The 16271-nt window shown below is 32.5% G+C and overlaps 2 protein-coding genes and 1 long non-coding RNA gene across 11 annotated transcripts; 1 reads left to right on the top strand and 2 right to left on the bottom strand.

Moving 5' to 3' along the window:
• The first annotated feature begins 2399 nt into the window (after positions 1 to 2399).
• Positions 2400 to 9259, top strand: LOC112707279 (uncharacterized). 7 transcript variants are annotated; one of them, XR_011864815.1, is made up of 7 exons: positions 2402 to 3078; positions 3207 to 3290; positions 3376 to 3543; positions 6398 to 6573; positions 6820 to 7397; positions 7490 to 7552; positions 8847 to 9259. It is a non-coding gene; the product is annotated as an uncharacterized lncRNA (long non-coding RNA). The 7 variants fall into 7 exon arrangements; XR_011864814.1 differs by lacking the exon at positions 8847 to 9259 and adding an exon at positions 7959 to 8775; XR_011864818.1 differs by lacking the exon at positions 8847 to 9259 and adding an exon at positions 7959 to 8620 and having other exon boundaries at positions 7342 to 7397.
• LOC112707278 (uncharacterized) lies at positions 6168 to 8969 on the bottom strand. 2 transcript variants are annotated; one of them, XR_003156019.2, is made up of 2 exons: positions 6899 to 8937; positions 6168 to 6584 (listed from the first exon to the last, which is right to left on the bottom strand). XR_003156019.2 is itself a non-coding variant. In XM_025758955.3 (2 exons), the coding sequence occupies exons 1-2, from the start codon at positions 8952 to 8954 to the stop codon at positions 6306 to 6308; spliced, it is 414 nt and encodes a 137-aa protein (XP_025614740.1). In that variant the 5' UTR covers positions 8955 to 8969; the 3' UTR covers positions 6168 to 6305. The 2 variants fall into 2 exon arrangements, 1 of the variants encoding a protein (XP_025614740.1); XM_025758955.3 differs by having other exon boundaries at positions 8820 to 8969.
• A 331-nt stretch (positions 9260 to 9590) lies between the features above and the next one.
• On the bottom strand, positions 9591 to 13883 carry LOC112705330 (probable sesquiterpene synthase). Of its 2 annotated transcripts, XM_072201257.1 has the most exons (7): positions 12736 to 13883; positions 12171 to 12452; positions 11689 to 12058; positions 11096 to 11314; positions 10795 to 10939; positions 10462 to 10707; positions 9591 to 9986 (listed from the first exon to the last, which is right to left on the bottom strand). In XM_072201257.1, the coding sequence occupies exons 2-7, from the start codon at positions 12355 to 12357 to the stop codon at positions 9690 to 9692; spliced, it is 1464 nt and encodes a 487-aa protein (XP_072057358.1). In that variant the 5' UTR covers positions 12358 to 12452; positions 12736 to 13883; the 3' UTR covers positions 9591 to 9689. The 2 variants fall into 2 exon arrangements, with proteins under 2 accessions (XP_072057358.1, XP_072057357.1); XM_072201256.1 differs by having other exon boundaries at positions 12171 to 13883.
• Positions 13884 to 16271: the final 2388 nt, after the last annotated feature.

Genomic DNA, 16271 nt, shown 5'->3' with positions numbered 1-16271 from the left:
AATTAAAAAAATAAATTAAAATATCTCAAACATGAATCGACGAGATTCAAACCTTTGAAAAAAAACACTATAAAAAAATTATAATAGAAGCATAGAAAAAACTATTTGTATTATAATAAAGAAATATAGATTAATTCTAAAATAATTAAAGTTACCGATATTTTGTTTCATGCAATCAAAGTTAATTAATATTATGATAACTAATTATTCTCTTATGAGTTTAATTTATGCATATTTTTTATATTGCTCTTTAAAAATATAGATACAGAAATATAGGTAACAGAACTGGTCCAAATAATAGATCTCCTGATTAGTATCTTTATATGTTTTAAATATGTAAACATATCGATATAAGTTATTTTGTTTGCACATTAAATCTTCTTAACATAAAATATTAAAAAAGTTAACCAACTTAATTAACACGCTTTATTTTATTGCTAAGCACTAATTTTTTATTAATTCTAAAATAATTAAAGTTACCGATATTTTGTTTCACGCACGCAATCAAAATTAACTAATATTATGATAACTAATTCTTCTCTTATTAGTTTAACTTATACTTATTTTCTATATTACTCTTTAAAAATATAAGTACAAAAATACATGGTAACGGAACTGGTCCAAGTAATAGATCTCTTGATTAATATCTTTATATGCTTTAAATATGTAAACACATCGATATAAGTTATTTTGTCTGCATATTAAATATTCTTAATGTAGAATATTAACAAAATTAACCAACTTAATTAACACGCTTTATTTTATTGCTAAGCGCTAATTTTTTATTTTTTTAAAAAAGTATATAACATATAAAATTTGTATTTTTTTTAAATATAGGTGTACGTCGAGACACCATTGTTACTACTAATTCAATTCCTCAACTAATATTATGATAACTAATTGATAATATATATTTTTGTTTTAGTGTTATTGATCAAACGTGAAATTGACTCAGGTTCATCCAATCAAAATTTATTCTATTGGTTAGAGAGGTACAGTTAAAGCAGACAAAACTTAATTATGAAAGATGGTAAAAAGAGAAATATTGGATTAAAAGAATAAAAAGTAATGCAATAAACTTTTATTACATAATAAATATTTTCGTCTATTTCGTCCTATATACCAATTATGTTAAAACTTTAACTTTTTTTTTCAGCCATGAACTTAGAAGAACACAACTAACTCATTTCGATACAAAATAATATTATTGCAAGTAATTGTTATTAAAAAAAATTCCTAACAAAAAAGATGTAATATCATTTAATTTATATTTTGTCAATGATAAACATGTCATTCCTTTTGTCCTTTAAGAAAGTTCAATGCAAAACAAAATATCACAATTCTACGTGTTTTACTTGAATTTTTCTCCATAATAAGTAATCAATTTAATTGAATAAACCTTTATATGGTTATTTTTATGGTAAACAAAATCTGATAGTTTTTTAAGATGCAAGAAGTTATTGACAAAAAAAATATATGATAAATTACAAAGAATTTTTTTCAGGTACACAATTTTTATATTCTCCTAATTTTCTTATTAATATTCTTATAATTTGATATTTAAAAACAAAAAAATAAGCATATTCATTTCTTCTATCCTTTCACTATTTTTAGGAAAATAAAGGCCTCTTCAGATTCAGAATCATATTTTAACTTATCACTTAAAAAAGAAGAAGACAAACATGAATATCCATAATATTTAAAAAAAATTAATATTTTGTAAATCACTAACATGCATTTGGGTTTATAGATATACTCTTTTTAAATTAGAATAACATTTTTTTGTGGTTATTTCTTGAACTATACCTTTTTATGATAATATATACATATATCTTTATTGTGTGCTTTTATAATTTAGTATTTTAAAGGTTTTCTATAGCAATTTTACTCTCAACAAAATATCATATAAATAAGACTACGTTAATTTTAAAATAATGAAAAAAAATACTTATTTGACAAATTTAAAGGATAAATGATATGTTAACACCAACACTAAAATATGATATGTAAGATCCATAATTTTCAAAAAAATATTATAAGTTAATTTCAATTTATTTATTCATTAAAGACTTTATTTTTAAAAATTATTTTATTAAAAATAATTAAATTAAGTTTTGACAATTAAATTAAAAATTTTACTTAATTTTATAATTATTGAATAATTTTCTATATTTAAGTTATATAGCTTTACAGTCGCAAAAGAATAAGAATTTTATACTTTAATTTTATAAAACAAAAAAAAATTAGTTATATTATTTTTAATTTTAAATTAAAATATTCAATTAAAAGTCAATTAATAAATTAATAATCAAATAATATTTTTAAAATAATTTTATTAGATTAAATTAGATTTTTAATTAATACTTTATACCCTTAATTTTATTAAAATTTCCTAAACTACCCTAATTCTAACCTTTACCCCCCCGTCTTACCATTTCCCCAAAACCCTAACCTTATCAGCTTCAAAAAAAAAAAAAAAAAAGAAAGGGAGATCTGAAAAAGAAAAAGGAAGGAAAGGGGAGGAAGAGAGGGAGATCTGGTGGTGAGAGTGCGCCTGTGGAAGGGCGCTGGAGCGGCTAGGCTACGCCGTCGGGAGCAGAGACGCATGCAGAGGAGAAGCCGCCACTGCCTCGCATTCGTCGTCGTCCTCGCGGGTCTCTGTCGCAGTCGTCGTCCTCGCCAGGAAGCACGTCGCCGCTGCTGTCCGTCCGTCCAGCCCGAGCCGTCGCCGTCGCTGCTGGTCTGCCTTAGAGCCGCCGTCGTCACCATTGAAGCTGAGGAGAGAGAGACGCGGTGAGAGGAGGGTCACGCCCAGTGTCGTCGCCGCCTTTTCTCCGCCGTCACCGAAGCTACTGGGCTCGCCGTCAATGCACCCATGTTGCTGCGCGCCGTCGGAGCCAGTGTCGCCCAGTCGCCGCCGTTCAAGCCTTGACGTCGCCATTCAGACCACTGCCAAGTCACTGTCGATGAAGCTTCAGCCACCGCCATGCCTGGCTGTCGCCAGGGTTGCCACCGCCGCATCTCACCGCCAAAGAGAAGCTTTACCTACGCTGTTGCCGAACCGGGCCAGATTCACCGGTAACCCTGTCTCTTGCTTTTCTTGAAACCTGTTCTGCTTCTATTCTGTTTAATTGTTCTGATTACTGTTCGTATCTCTGCTACTTTAATCACTCAGAATAATACTCTTTGCTGCCTTAATCACTCAGATTAATGCTACCGCTGCCAGAACGGATTTCCTGGTTTGATTTCTGCTTCTTGCGGCTCCACCGCTCTGTTTTTCTGTAGTTGCAGTGAGTTTTCCATCTAGAACCCTTATAATTATTATTGTCATATGCTTGTTTTGATTCAATTTTTGATATATGTCCTTGTCTCCAGTTTCTTGAAACTGTTTCAGTCACTGTCATTGCAATTCGCATTGACACGGTTGTTATAAGAGGCGTCGAGGCTTTTGTTGTTTCCGTGGGGGTCATTGTTGTCGCTGTCGCCATGAATTGAAAGAAAAGAGAATTATCACGATAAGTTACGTGGACTCAGCTAACTGAGGTAGGGTTTTCTTAAAATCTATCTTATATTACAGAGTTGTGATAAATAGATATTGATGCAAAGAGATTTATTTTTGTGATTATATTTGTCTTATGGATGTGATGGTTTGTTGGACTGAATTATTGGGTGCCTGATTGCGTGAGTGGTGTGTGGTTGTGGATAAAAACCGGTTTGGAATGTCATTTACTTGATTATTAAGAAAGGTGGATTTTCTTGGTTTTAGAGTTTACTTAGTATAAAAATGAAACGATTTGCAAATAATTTGAGATATGAAAATAAGTTGATTCTGGGAACGGTTTGATTGTGAGTTGGTTTGATTTTATGAATGATTTAATATTTGAGCTGATTCGATTTTAAAAAGAGTTTTATTGTTAGAATTGGTTGATTTGAAAATAATTTGACATTGGTACTGGTTCAATTCTGGAAAATGTTTGAGATTTGAAAATGGTTGAGAAAAGGTTTGAGAAATGTTTGGATGGGACCCGAAAAGGGTGGCAGTGTCCGAGTTTTAGAGGAGATGCTGCCGAAATTTTATAAAATTGAAAGTTTTATTTAAAGTAATTAATTAAAAAGATTTGTTTTTAAGCATTATACGTTTTAAGATTGATTTGTATATCAAAGAAAGAATTTTGTTTTGGAATTGAGATTGTTAACAAACAGAATGAAAAAGAGGATGATGAGGATTTTCTTTGAAATAGGGCTTTGAAATGAACTTGGAAATGAGATTTGGATTGATGAATGATTATGATGTTAAGAATGATGAGATGTGAACTTTGAATTATTCACATGGCTTATGAATTTGAAATATCTGAGATACGAGGTTCCCTGCATTAAGTGTCGTGGCTTGCCACCATGTGTACCAGGTTGAAAACTCGATACTCTGTTGACCCTACGACGTAAGTGGGTGACCGGATACTATATAAATTTCCGGGAATGTTACCCCCATTGAGCAATATTGATTATTTGAGAAAAAGCTATGCATAGACTCTTGGGGATGGGGATGCACGTCGGGAGACAGTCTAAGTACAATTCAGACTTGTTGGGTTGGCTGGATAACCGACAAATGAGCCTCATCAACCATAGGACAGGCATGCATCATATGCATTTGTATGCTTTGCTTGAGTTTGAACTTGTTTTGGTTTGCCTAATTGCTAAACTGTTCGTAACTGCTACTTGAACTATCTACTGTAACTGCTGCCTACTTGTGTTTTCCTTGTCTGCCTTGCCTGTGTTTGTCCTGGCGTGCTACATTTGAGATTGAACTTTGGTGCTGAATTAATGATTGTGTTGTTTGATTGCGTGGTTGGTTTTTGATTGAGATTTTCTTGTAAGAAAGGAAAGGTTTCAGATTTCTGAAAGAATAAACATTGTTTCTTTGAAAAGGTTTTGAACGATTACCTATGGGTTTTTTTAAAAGATTCATAAGGCAATGATAATCACTGAGCTTGAAAACAGTTTTCCTATTAAATATCTTCTTATGACAACTTTGAAACTCCGTGGTGAGACCGTGTGGTTACGTTCTCACCCCCCTACAGCTTTACCTTTTCAGGAACTGGATGAAGAAGCATTAAGAAGAGTTATACTGCGTTTAGTTTATATGTTGTATTAATTAGATTATTTTCTTCTCTTGTTTTTGTTATTACAAGTTTGTAAGAGGGATAGGAATTGTATGTTTTATATGTATGCTATATTATGAGTTAATTATGTAAGGAGTCTTGTATATGAATCTATGCCTGTTTGTATTGTATTTTTCTTAAGATAAAGTGTTGATTCCGGTCTTCAAATAAATCAGCGATACAGTGGTGAGTCACAGGCTCCTATTTTAGTATTTAGTATGTAAAATAGTCGTAATACTTCTTGCTATCAGAGTAGCGCAGCCGGAAGCGTGACTTCTGATAGTGAGGGTGTTACATGATATAAATAAGATCACGTCAATATTAAAATTAAAAAAAGTAATCTAATAAATTTAAAGAACGAATAATATATTTTAAAAATAAAATCAATTTCTTCAAAACAACCGAAAAGAACGTGCCTGTTGAACATTGTAAAGAATGTGTCCTTTAACTCCATCTTTGACCCATAAGTATACACACTTGAGAGCTCTTTGATCTAGTTTTGTTTTATGTGCTGTTAATGTTGATGCATATCCGAGACATCCAAACACCTTGAGGTATGATATATCAGGTAATTTTTATTTCAAAATGTAGTAGGGTGACTGGTTATGCAGTAGAGTACTAGAAATTCTATTTATTAGATGCACTGAATGTCCTACTGTAAAGTTCCAGAACTTTTTAGGCATGTTTGAGTGAAATATCAATGCTCTTATAATTTCTAAAATGTGTTGATGTTTCCTCTCTATTATGCTATTTTGTTGAGGAGTCTCAACACAGGTAGTTTGATGTATTATACCCTTAGATGTATAGAAATTTGGCAGCTTAAATTCATTTCTATTATCTGTTCTAACCTTTTTAATTATCATGCCAAACTGAGTTTCAACCATTTTAACATAATTTTTGACCAAATCAGCGGCTTTTCCTTTTGATTTTATAAAATATAGCCATGTAAATCTACTTTTGTTGACAACCACAGTTAAAAAATACTTGAAACCAGAAATTGAAGCTGTATTTATAGGTCCCCAAATGTCCATATGGACAATGTCAAATTTATTTTCACTCTTTGAAACTCTAGTTGCATATGGTAATCTTTTTTGTTTTGCATAGTGACATGAGTCACAAGGATTATTACAAGTAGAAAAATTCAAGTCATTGTATTCTTTTTTCATTACAACAATTTCTATCATGAGGTATGTGTCCTAATCTGAGTTGCCAGAGCTCAGAGTTATCTAATTGTGCAGGCTGAACAGCCAGTGCAGATGTAGATGAAAGAACGAATGAAGATGCGGATTGTGCAGGCTGAATAGCCAGTGCAGATATAGATGGAAGAACAGATGAAAATGCAGCTTGAACAGGTGTGAGATTTTCAAAAGCATACAAGCCTCTCCTCTGTGCAGCTACACCAATTGTCTTTATGGTAATCTTTTCCTGAATTTCACAACCAAATTCATCAAATGTAAGTTTTAATTTCGAATCAGCAGTCAATTTAGACACAGATATTAGATTAAATTTAAATATTGGAATGAAAAACACATGAAACAATTTAAACTGGTCCGAGAATACTATAGTTCCTGCATATTGGGTTATTGTACTGGTACCATCAGGCATATTAATAAGAACAGGTTTTATTTGATATAGACACTGAAAAAATGACTTTGAATAGGTAACATGATTTGTAGCACCTGAGTCAATGACCCAGGATTTTGGACTGAAAATGGACATTGACATTATGTAAGAGATACCTTAGTTTGACGGAAGTGTGGTGGCAACAATTTGATTTATGCTATGCTTTGGTTGTGCATCTTGCTGATTCAAGAGAGCTAATAATGCTTCCTTTTGCTCTAAAGTAAAGCCAAGCTCAGAATTGCCGAATGCTTCTTGAGATTGATTACTATTATCATCACTTTCTTCAGCAACCAAATTGTTGATAGAGGCACCACCATTCTTGAAATGAGGAGGGAATCCATGCTTTTTATAGCATGTGTATATTAGATGGCCATTTTTGCCACAATAACTGCACTATTTTGAACCTCTTCTAGTCTTGTGATAACTGCCATGGCCTCCCCTACCTCCTTTGCCTCTACCCCTTCCTCTAATAATTCCACCATCAGTTCTTACATTGGTTATTAATGCCTTCCCTTCAACCATTTCATTCATGTTAATTAAACTGCCTTTCTTGCTGAAGCAAATCAGAAAAAACTGCGTCTACCTTGGGCAATGGTTTCATCAGTATGATTTGAGGTTGTATAATAGAATATTGATCATTCAATCCACGCAAGAGTCTTACAACACTTGATTCTTCCTTATAACCTCTCAATATATTCAATTCACAGGTGCAGTTTTCAGAACATCTTGAACAGATCGGAATCGGACGCAATCTCTTTCAATTTTGTATAGTAAGTAGTAATTGTTAACTCTCCTTATCTTGTAGCAAATAGATCTTCTAGTTCTGCAATTCTATATATGTCTCTGTAACAGTACTTATGCTTTAATTCTTTCCACAATTCCTCAGCAGAATTTATCCACACTACACTCTTAGCTATCTCGGGGCTTAAAGATTGATTAATCAAAGAAATCACATGTGTTAGATCGTTCCCATGCTTAAAATAAACAACGTAGTTCCTCTTTTAGGTTTTTTAATTGATCCATCTATAAATCCTAGTTTATTCTTTGATGTAAGTGCTCTCCACATAGCTTTCTCCCAAATTTGGTAATTGTTTCCTACTAAAGGAGTCGAAAGTAAAGAAGAACCTGAATTTTCTCCGGGATGCAAAAAATAGGGACTCACTGGATCCAATGCAGGATTTGATTGCGTTCTTGTTGCATTCAATTGCATAAGATTGATCTGGTTAACCAAACTTGCAAGAGCCTGGATGTCTACAGAGGAGAACGGTGGATTGTTATCTGACGCCATTTCTTCAATTTCTTGCTCTGGATTTAATTTTAAAGAAAATTTCAAGAACTGATGGATTTGTAGAATTTCGCCCTAGAACTCGCTGATCGGATCACTATTTGTCTGGACTAGTTTTGTGTAGAACAAAGTAGCTCTCATCAGTCTCTATTTTGTGAGTTTAAGGGAGAAGGAAGAAGAAGAAGAAACAAAGAAGAAGAAGAAACTGAGAAGAAGATGAAATCAAAGAGGAAAGAAAGAAGGAGAAGAAGATGAAATTGAATTTGCAAGAAGAAGGAATTGAAACTGCATGCAGGTTAATTGAATCAGCAGGGAGACGAAATCGAAGTTGCATTCAAGTTTCTTTCAAAGTTTCTCAACCCTTCTATCCACGCTCACCGCACCATGTGAAAGTGGTGAGTTCTGGAAGGTGAAAGAGCGACTTCACGAAACTCAGAGAAGGGAGAGTATATTTCTTATTCACATCTCAATCACCATTCTACTTGAAAATGGGAATGCAAAAACTGACCATACAAAAGAATATTATTAATATATATAGTCACTAATTACTCTACTGCTAACTGATTTTTCTCTCTTGTACAAGGTAACTAAGTCACTAATAAGTTTTGTAACCAACCCTATACACATAAGCCCACTACACTAACTAACTAGTAGAAGTGTTAAGTCATGTAACAATAATATAGATATATCAATACTCATATTTGATCATATATGATTATATGTATATGCATATACAAAATTAAATAACATACCAAAGATTCAGAATCAGCATATTTCAGGAAAGTATCATGCCAAATTCTAGGAGCAAAATTTACAGGGCGGCGCTTTGAGTTAGAAGGGCCATGTTGAGTCGAAGGCATCACTGGAACCGAAGCTGAAAGAGACATGTATAGTACTGGGTAATGAACGATAGTAAGGAGTTAAGAACCAATAACTATATATAGAATATGGTTCACTCATGCAAAGGGAGATGAGTTAATGTCCCTAGCTGGATGCCCATTTTCAGATGTATGTGAAAAATGTGTGGCCAAGTGGACAGCTATGTATCAAACAAGATTTCTTTTTATTTTGTCTTGTTAAAAAGTGAGTGAATTCTCTAGCCATTCCTCAATTATTAGAGAATTGTATATCCTTTATGAGTTGTTGAATTTTGAATGGAGGAATTTAATTGTATTATCTTGATTAATGTTAATTATTTTTAATCTTATAAATTAGTTAATTAAATCAAACCACTAAACTATGATAAATTATTCTTTTTACAAATTAAAAAATATTTAAATAAATTTCAATTTGTAGTTTTAAACTTTTTTTTCAAGTCATTCGATTCATCAATCAATTTTAACCATAAAAAAAAAAGAAAATCAAAAGCTGAAATAGAACCAATTATTTAATTAGAAAACTGCAAGTATATATAATAGGAAGTTATTTAATTAGTTAAAGTGATAGTAAATAATTTCAAACTGACCATATATTATATTTATTTGAATTGTTGTAGTGACAAATTGACAATGGACGCAATATCATGAGAATGAGACAAAAAAAATTTAGTCTCAGTTTCTTAATTATATTATAATATAATTTGTTAGTTATTTATTTAGAATATTTATTTCTTGAGGAAACTGCTACACGATGATGGGGTCCAAAAGCAGTGCCATGATGTGATCGTTCAGAAGTTCACAGTTGGTGTATTTATCTTCAAAGTTTGCATATAGAAACTCACATATGCGTGCCAAATTAACAATGCAATCAAGGATGGGTCTTGGGATTTTCTCAGTTAACTTGAGATACTCTTCATTCATATCCTTCCAAGAATCATTGATATCCTTTTTAATAAATTCATAGGCCTCCTCTTCTGAAAAGTCATATTGCTTCATGCAACTTTCTACCGCAGAAGCAACATGTTCCCTTTGTTGTTCAAACTACACATGTTGATCAAATTTAAAAAGCGAAAGTTAAATTATGCATGCCATTATTACCAAAATTTATTAAATTAGATTAAAGCGATTAAAAACTTATATATGTGAATCTAATTAAGATGCACTAGTGTAAAATATTTTATATAATTTTTTAATTATATTTTTTATAATTATAAATTAATATAAAAAATAATTATTTTTATGAATATAATATATACTATGTAATTGAATGTATATGTAAAATTATTTTATATTAATAAAAATATTATTTATACACTGAAATCAGTCAATAATATATATATTTATGTGTAAATATATTATTTAATTTATTTTTAGTGTGTATTTATATTTTAATATATATTTTATATTAGTAGCTGATTTTAATATATACACATAACATAATTATTACATTAATATAGCATCAAAATTGAATTTTATGTAATATCAAATTAATTAAAAAAATTAGAAAAATCTCTACCTTGTGTGAGGCCAAATCATTTAGTAGTCTGCCAACAAGTGATGTGGTTTTTAAGATGAGCGGAATATCAGAAATCCAACCAAATATTTCTTTGGTTGCAAATTCTCCGAAGGCAGTGAACACTGTTGTAAACAATGGGTTTGCTGAAGTGAGAACCCCGTTAATCTTGTACTCATCATATGTTGGAATATAGCCTTCATGGCACCATTTTGCTTCAACCATGTAACCTTGTACAAAATTAGAAAACTGCAAGTATATATAATAAAGTTATTTAATTAATTAAAGTGCTCATTAATAAACTAAATAATAAGTGTGTTAATGAAATTAGCATACGGCTTGTTTAACATGTTGCAATACTAAGCTTGAGTCTCCATTCACATCATTCATGAAAACGTCTATTTCCATCAAACATTCCACAATTGCATTGAAAACGACTTTAAAGCACTCTGGAAGAGATTCAATGTAACGAATATCCCATCTGAAAAATAAAAATAAAAACATAAAAGGTCTAAAAATTAAGAAAAAAAAACTAAATATAATGATGGGATTGATAAAGATATTATTTTTTTTCTTTTTATTCTTTATTGAAATAGCATAATATAAACTTTGGTGAATTCTTATTCTAAGATCAAACCTTTGGATTGCTCTGGTGAAGAGTTCAAGTTCTTCAACCGTGCCATAAACATCATAAGTATCATCCACAAGAGAGATACATAAAACCAATTTGGTTATTATTTGTCTTGCAGTGCTATATTTAGGCTCAGAGTTCATAGCAAAAGGCCAAAAGAATACTTCAACTATCCTGTCTCTTGCATAAGGAACCTTTGTTGCAAAATCTGATTCTCTCCACCACCTGTAATACAACTAGTTAAAGCTTATGTCATGATGATTAATTATGGGAGTTATTTTTAGGTTTAATTACTACATTGGTCCTTATAATTTTACCAAAATTTTAATTAAGTCTTTATATTTTTTTTCCCTTTCAATTAAGTCCATATGCTACTTTTAATTTTGTAATTAGATCTTTCTTATTTTTTTGCAAATTGAAATATTTATAATTAAAAATCTAATTAAATCTTTCACCACATATTTTTGAAAAAAAAATATTTCGTTAATTTTAACATTTTTGATATGAAAATAATCTAATTACAAAAAAATTAGCTAGGATAACTTGAGTAGAAGTATAGTAATTAGCTAGGAGAACTTGAGTAGAAGTATAGTACTTACTTGGTGTTGCTACCAATTTCTTTTTTATACAATTTTTGCACCATATTGAAATCCAATTTTGCAAAGTTTAGAAGATCAACCTTGTCACATGAAGGATCTTTTTCATAGAAAGATATATATGACCTTGCCTTCATTCTTGGAATTGTCTTGTGAAAAGGTTGTCCTAAACTTTGATTGATTTGGTCACCAAGAGATGGACTCAATTGATTGGTGATAGACTTAAGTCTATTGTATGTGAATTCATGTGCTTCCTCTAATATATCTTCTCCATGAACTCTTAATTGTGCAGCTTCATACAAGCTCCACATTCCTTGAACATCAGTTATTTCATCGAATTCTCCCCTTCTATTCTTGAATTTGTTGAAAATATCTATGTAATTCACATATATACAAACTAGTGTGAATCCATAATTAACAATTAGTACGATTTTTTTAAGGTAATGTAATTATAAATAAGATAGAAAAATGAGATTTAGACATACCTGATGAAATGTAATATCCCTTTTGTCGAAATAAACGGAAAAGTAATGCAACAAAGTGAAGATCGCATTCTTTTGTAACAAGGTCGTTATTGTTGGTAAAATCATTGTGAATTTGGGCTAATATTTCATCAATTTCATGTTCAAAATGACAAGATATACTTAAATGTTGAATTGAATCTATTAACATAACTTTTGTAAGATATTATTGTCATTAGAAGACAAATACATCTTCACCTTCTTTTTATGCATTTGAACTTCTTGTTTCATGGTTTCGTTGATTCCCTGTAAATGTTTTCGGTTCAATATATATATGTTAGTTCAAAAGAGTGAAAAAGAGTAGGTCACTTATCTAATGTCTCTATATATGATCAACCCAATCAAAATAATTATATGATGATTTATTGCGGAATTTGTGGATTTGATTTAATTCAAATCAAATCTGATACAAATAATGCTTTATGTTTCAATTATGGTATATAATAATTCGATTCGGGGTTGATAAATAAATTTTTAAGTTTTTAATATTAGAAAATAAAAAATAAACGTCTTTTTTTTAAGGAATTACCCCAGCCCGCCCACTCTGTTGGCATGACTATCAAGGAAAGGAAATGGACTTGATGAGGAACAGGTCTAGGAATTGCATAAATTAAAGGGGAGGCCATGTGTGGTGGCTTCGTCCGAGGAGGGACCCCCCGTCAGCATGACCCAAGGGAGAGAATGTGGAAGGAAGGCGAGATTCTCCATAGATTAGGAAAGAAGGTGAGAGAAAGTCAGGGAAAGGAGATGAATACTTAAGGGGCATGGCCAATGTTTTCAGAATGGAGGAATGGATGGAGGCAGAAAAGACGAAAGAAGGTGTGGATGTGGTCGAATGCAGCCCGCAACCAGTTACAGACGGCCAGCGGCATGGTTTTGGTGCACCGGGAGGAGCCCCATCCTTTGCGACCATTGTGAGGAACGGTAGCGCTACTAAGAGGATTGATGATGAGGACAAGAAAGCTAAAAACAAGGTAACAGAGTCAGACTCGGAGGATGAAGAGAGTGAGGTCCGAGTTGAGAAAACAAAGGAAGGTATATACAACTTGATTATAGGAGAAGACATGCAGAGAAAACTCAGGAGCCGTTGGTGGGACTCTTTGATAGTGAAACTGTTGGAAAGAGAAATCTCATTGCCTGTTTTTAAACGCAGATTTTAGAAGCAATGTGAAAAAAAACAAGGAAGCTTGGATGTGATTAATTTAGGCAATGATTTTTTCTAGTGCATTTTTATAACTCTGAGGACCTAGATTTTGCTATTACTTAGGGGCCATGGAAAATGTTTTACCACTATTTAATTATCCGGTTATGGCAACCAGAATTCAATCACTTTCTTACTTCCATTGAAAAAATTGCGGCTTGGATCTACCTCTCTAGTTTAGCTATTGAGTATTACAATAGAAGAATTCTGGAAAAGATAGAAAATGTTGTGTGAAGAACTCTGAAAGTGGATGTGAACACTGCTCAGGTAGCAAGGGACAGATTTGCGCAGCTATGTGTAGAGGTGGAGATGGAGAAACTCCTGATCTCCCAATACCAAATTAACAGGGTTACTTACAATATGGAATACAAAAAAATTCATTAGGTTTGTTTTCACTGTAAAAGAATTGGCCATGAGAAATCAGAATGCCTGAAATTGAGGAGGAAGAAGGTTGAACAGAAGCAAAAGTCTCAGTCAACTGAAAATGAGGAGGAAGGGAGCAATAAAGAGATTCCAAAAAATCACAAGGGTAAAGAGGTCTTACAAGAAAATGAGGATAATTATGGTCTATGTGGCTGGTACAAAGGACAACACGTGGAAAGAAACCTGCAAGGGGAGGAGGTGAAGGTACAAGTAGTGGTGAAGGTGAAAAAGGAAACAAAAATATATTTGTGGAGGGAAAAATTTCTTCGAAATTTACAGTGTTGGTGAATGGAGAATCTAATGTGCAGCAGGGTGATAAAATTATAGAAGCTTCTATTTCCAATGCCACACCTACAGAAAAAGACGAATAATTTTTCCACACAGCAAAAGAAGAGCCAACAACAAGACCTTGTCAATCACTCCCAAGCCCATTTCTGCTAGCGACCCGAAAAAAACAAGATAGCCCATCTAGTCTGTTAATCTTAGAAACTCCTGTTGCTAATGGAAGCCCAATGAATGTTGCCCCCAAAGGCCTCTCATCTGCCAAAACCTACATGTCCACCCAAAATCAATAAGATGTCCAAACTATTCAGTCTAACCAGTATCACTAACCTGTCTATACAAAGCATCCTTCATCCCAAGTTAGCCAGACATAATCCACTCCAGAATATTTTATGAATGTGACCACACATACTTCGAGAATCAAGTGAATATATTCTAAGAAAATTAGGTTTCTCAAAACCCAGTTAGTCCAAACTTCTCCCAAGAAGTACCTATCACTAGAGTGGATCCACCTGACCCAAAACCTCCAAACTTTGAGTCAATAGAGATAGAAATATTAATCTAGACGATGAAAAAATATGAAGAAAAAGAAGAAATGAGAGTTGACCAAAACCATAATAGAACCCATCTGATGGAGGAGGACACGCAATATGTTTAGGGAGCCTATGCCTTTATAAGCGGTGATGTTCTACCCTTCTTTTTGTTTTGTTTATTTATAATTTTATTATCATGAAATATTAGAGGAGTGGCCAACAAAGCCAATATAAACATGTTGAAAGAGCTTTGCAGGCAATATAAACTGGACATTGTGCTTCTGTATGAAACTAAATGTAGTGGTTAGAAAGCGGAAAATGTTGTTAATGAGCTGGGTTTTTCTTTCTCTCATAGAGAAGAAGCTGTGGGTTTTGTTGGGGGAATATGGGCCCTTTGAAAAAATGCTAGTTTAGATATTAATGTTGTATGCTCTCACCCCCAATTTGTTAATTGAAAATTGTTGACGATTAAAAAGACAGATGGTTGCTTTCTGTAGTTTATGCTAGCCCTCAGAGGATACAAGGAGAATTTTTTAAAATAAAATTTATGAAATAGTTGTTAATATAGTTGGTTCTTAGATGTTGGTAGGGAATTTTAACGAAATAGCAGTGACCACAGAAAAAAAGGTAGAACCGCTGTAAATAGTCATGCTTGTAGCCATTTCAGGAGATGGATTAATGATTTTCAACTTTTAGATTTGCGATTTGTTGGTTCTAAATTTACATAGAAAGGGGAAGTTAGAGAAGGCATGGACAGGATTTTCAAGAGATTCGATAAAGCACTTGCGAATGCACAGTGGAGAACTCTCTTTCCAAAAGCCTTCATTTCAGTTCTTCCAAGAGTCAACTCCGATCATCATCCCCTGTTGGTTAATTTGAAGCCTTCTCAGACTGATAAAAGTGTTAAACCTTTCAGGGTTTGAAGCAATGTAGGAAACACACCCGGAGTTTGCTGATTTTATTAATAAAATGTGAAAAAATGCCCTCCCAATGCCCCAAGCCTTATGTATGTTGTCTACTAAGCTATAGAAATGGAATAAAGAAAAATTTGGTCATAATTTTAAGGAAAAAAAGATACTATTAAATTGTATTATAAGTATTCAAAAATCTTACAACTATGGTACAAATCCTTTCTTAGAAAATTTGGAACGAAAATTGGAAGAAGAACTAGAGGAGATTTTGAATAGAGAAGAAGTCTTTTGGATACGGAAGTTGAGACAACATTGGCTGATTGAAGAAGATAAAAGCACCAAGTTTTACCACACAAAAACTCTTGTGAGGAGAAGAAAAAATAAAATTCTTAAACTAAGAATTGCAAATAGTGTTTGGTGTGATAATCTTTCATATCCACCAATGGAAGAGGTGCATAGAAGAAATATGTTGAAGTCCTTGACTTACGATGAAATTAAAGGAGTCTTATTTGGTATTGGATCTTTAAAGGCACCTAGGGAAGATGAATTTCCAACTCTTTTCTTCAAGGAGCATTGGAAAATGGTTGGAAACTCCTTTGTACAGTTTATTCAAAGCCTATGGAAGGGATCCCACTTTGATTTAGGGGGTCAACAACACTTTAATAACTCTTATTCCAAAGAGAAAACAATTGAAATTCCTTACTCAATTCAGACC

The sequence above is a fragment of the Arachis hypogaea genome, chromosome 8, assembly GCF_003086295.3.
Source record: "Arachis hypogaea cultivar Tifrunner chromosome 8, arahy.Tifrunner.gnm2.J5K5, whole genome shotgun sequence".
Classification (NCBI taxonomy): Eukaryota; Viridiplantae; Streptophyta; class Magnoliopsida; order Fabales; family Fabaceae; genus Arachis; species Arachis hypogaea.
The sequence above is the reverse complement of the archived record's forward strand: the minus strand, read 5'-3'. Positions and strand labels throughout refer to the sequence as shown.

Excerpts from the sequence above, each read along its gene's own strand:
- LOC112705330 (XM_072201256.1), bottom strand. The coding sequence starts at position 12,357 with ATGTTAATAGATTCAATTCAACATTTAAGTATATCTTGTCATTTTGAA. Across the intron at positions 11,315-11,688 it reads GAAATTGGTAGCAACACCAA|GTGGTGGAGAGAATCAGATT; the intron begins GTAAGTACTATA and ends GTTGTATTACAG. Across the intron at positions 10,708-10,794 it reads TGCAACATGTTAAACAAGCC|TTTTCTAATTTTGTACAAGG; the intron begins GTATGCTAATTT and ends ATATACTTGCAG.
- LOC112707278 (XM_025758955.3), bottom strand. The coding sequence starts at position 8,954 with ATGTCTCTTTCAGCTTCGGTTCCAGTGATGCCTTCGACTCAACATGGC. Across the intron at positions 6,585-8,819 it reads ATGCTGATTCTGAATCTTTG|GAAAAGATTACCATAAAGAC; the intron begins GTATGTTATTTA and ends TGTGAAATTCAG.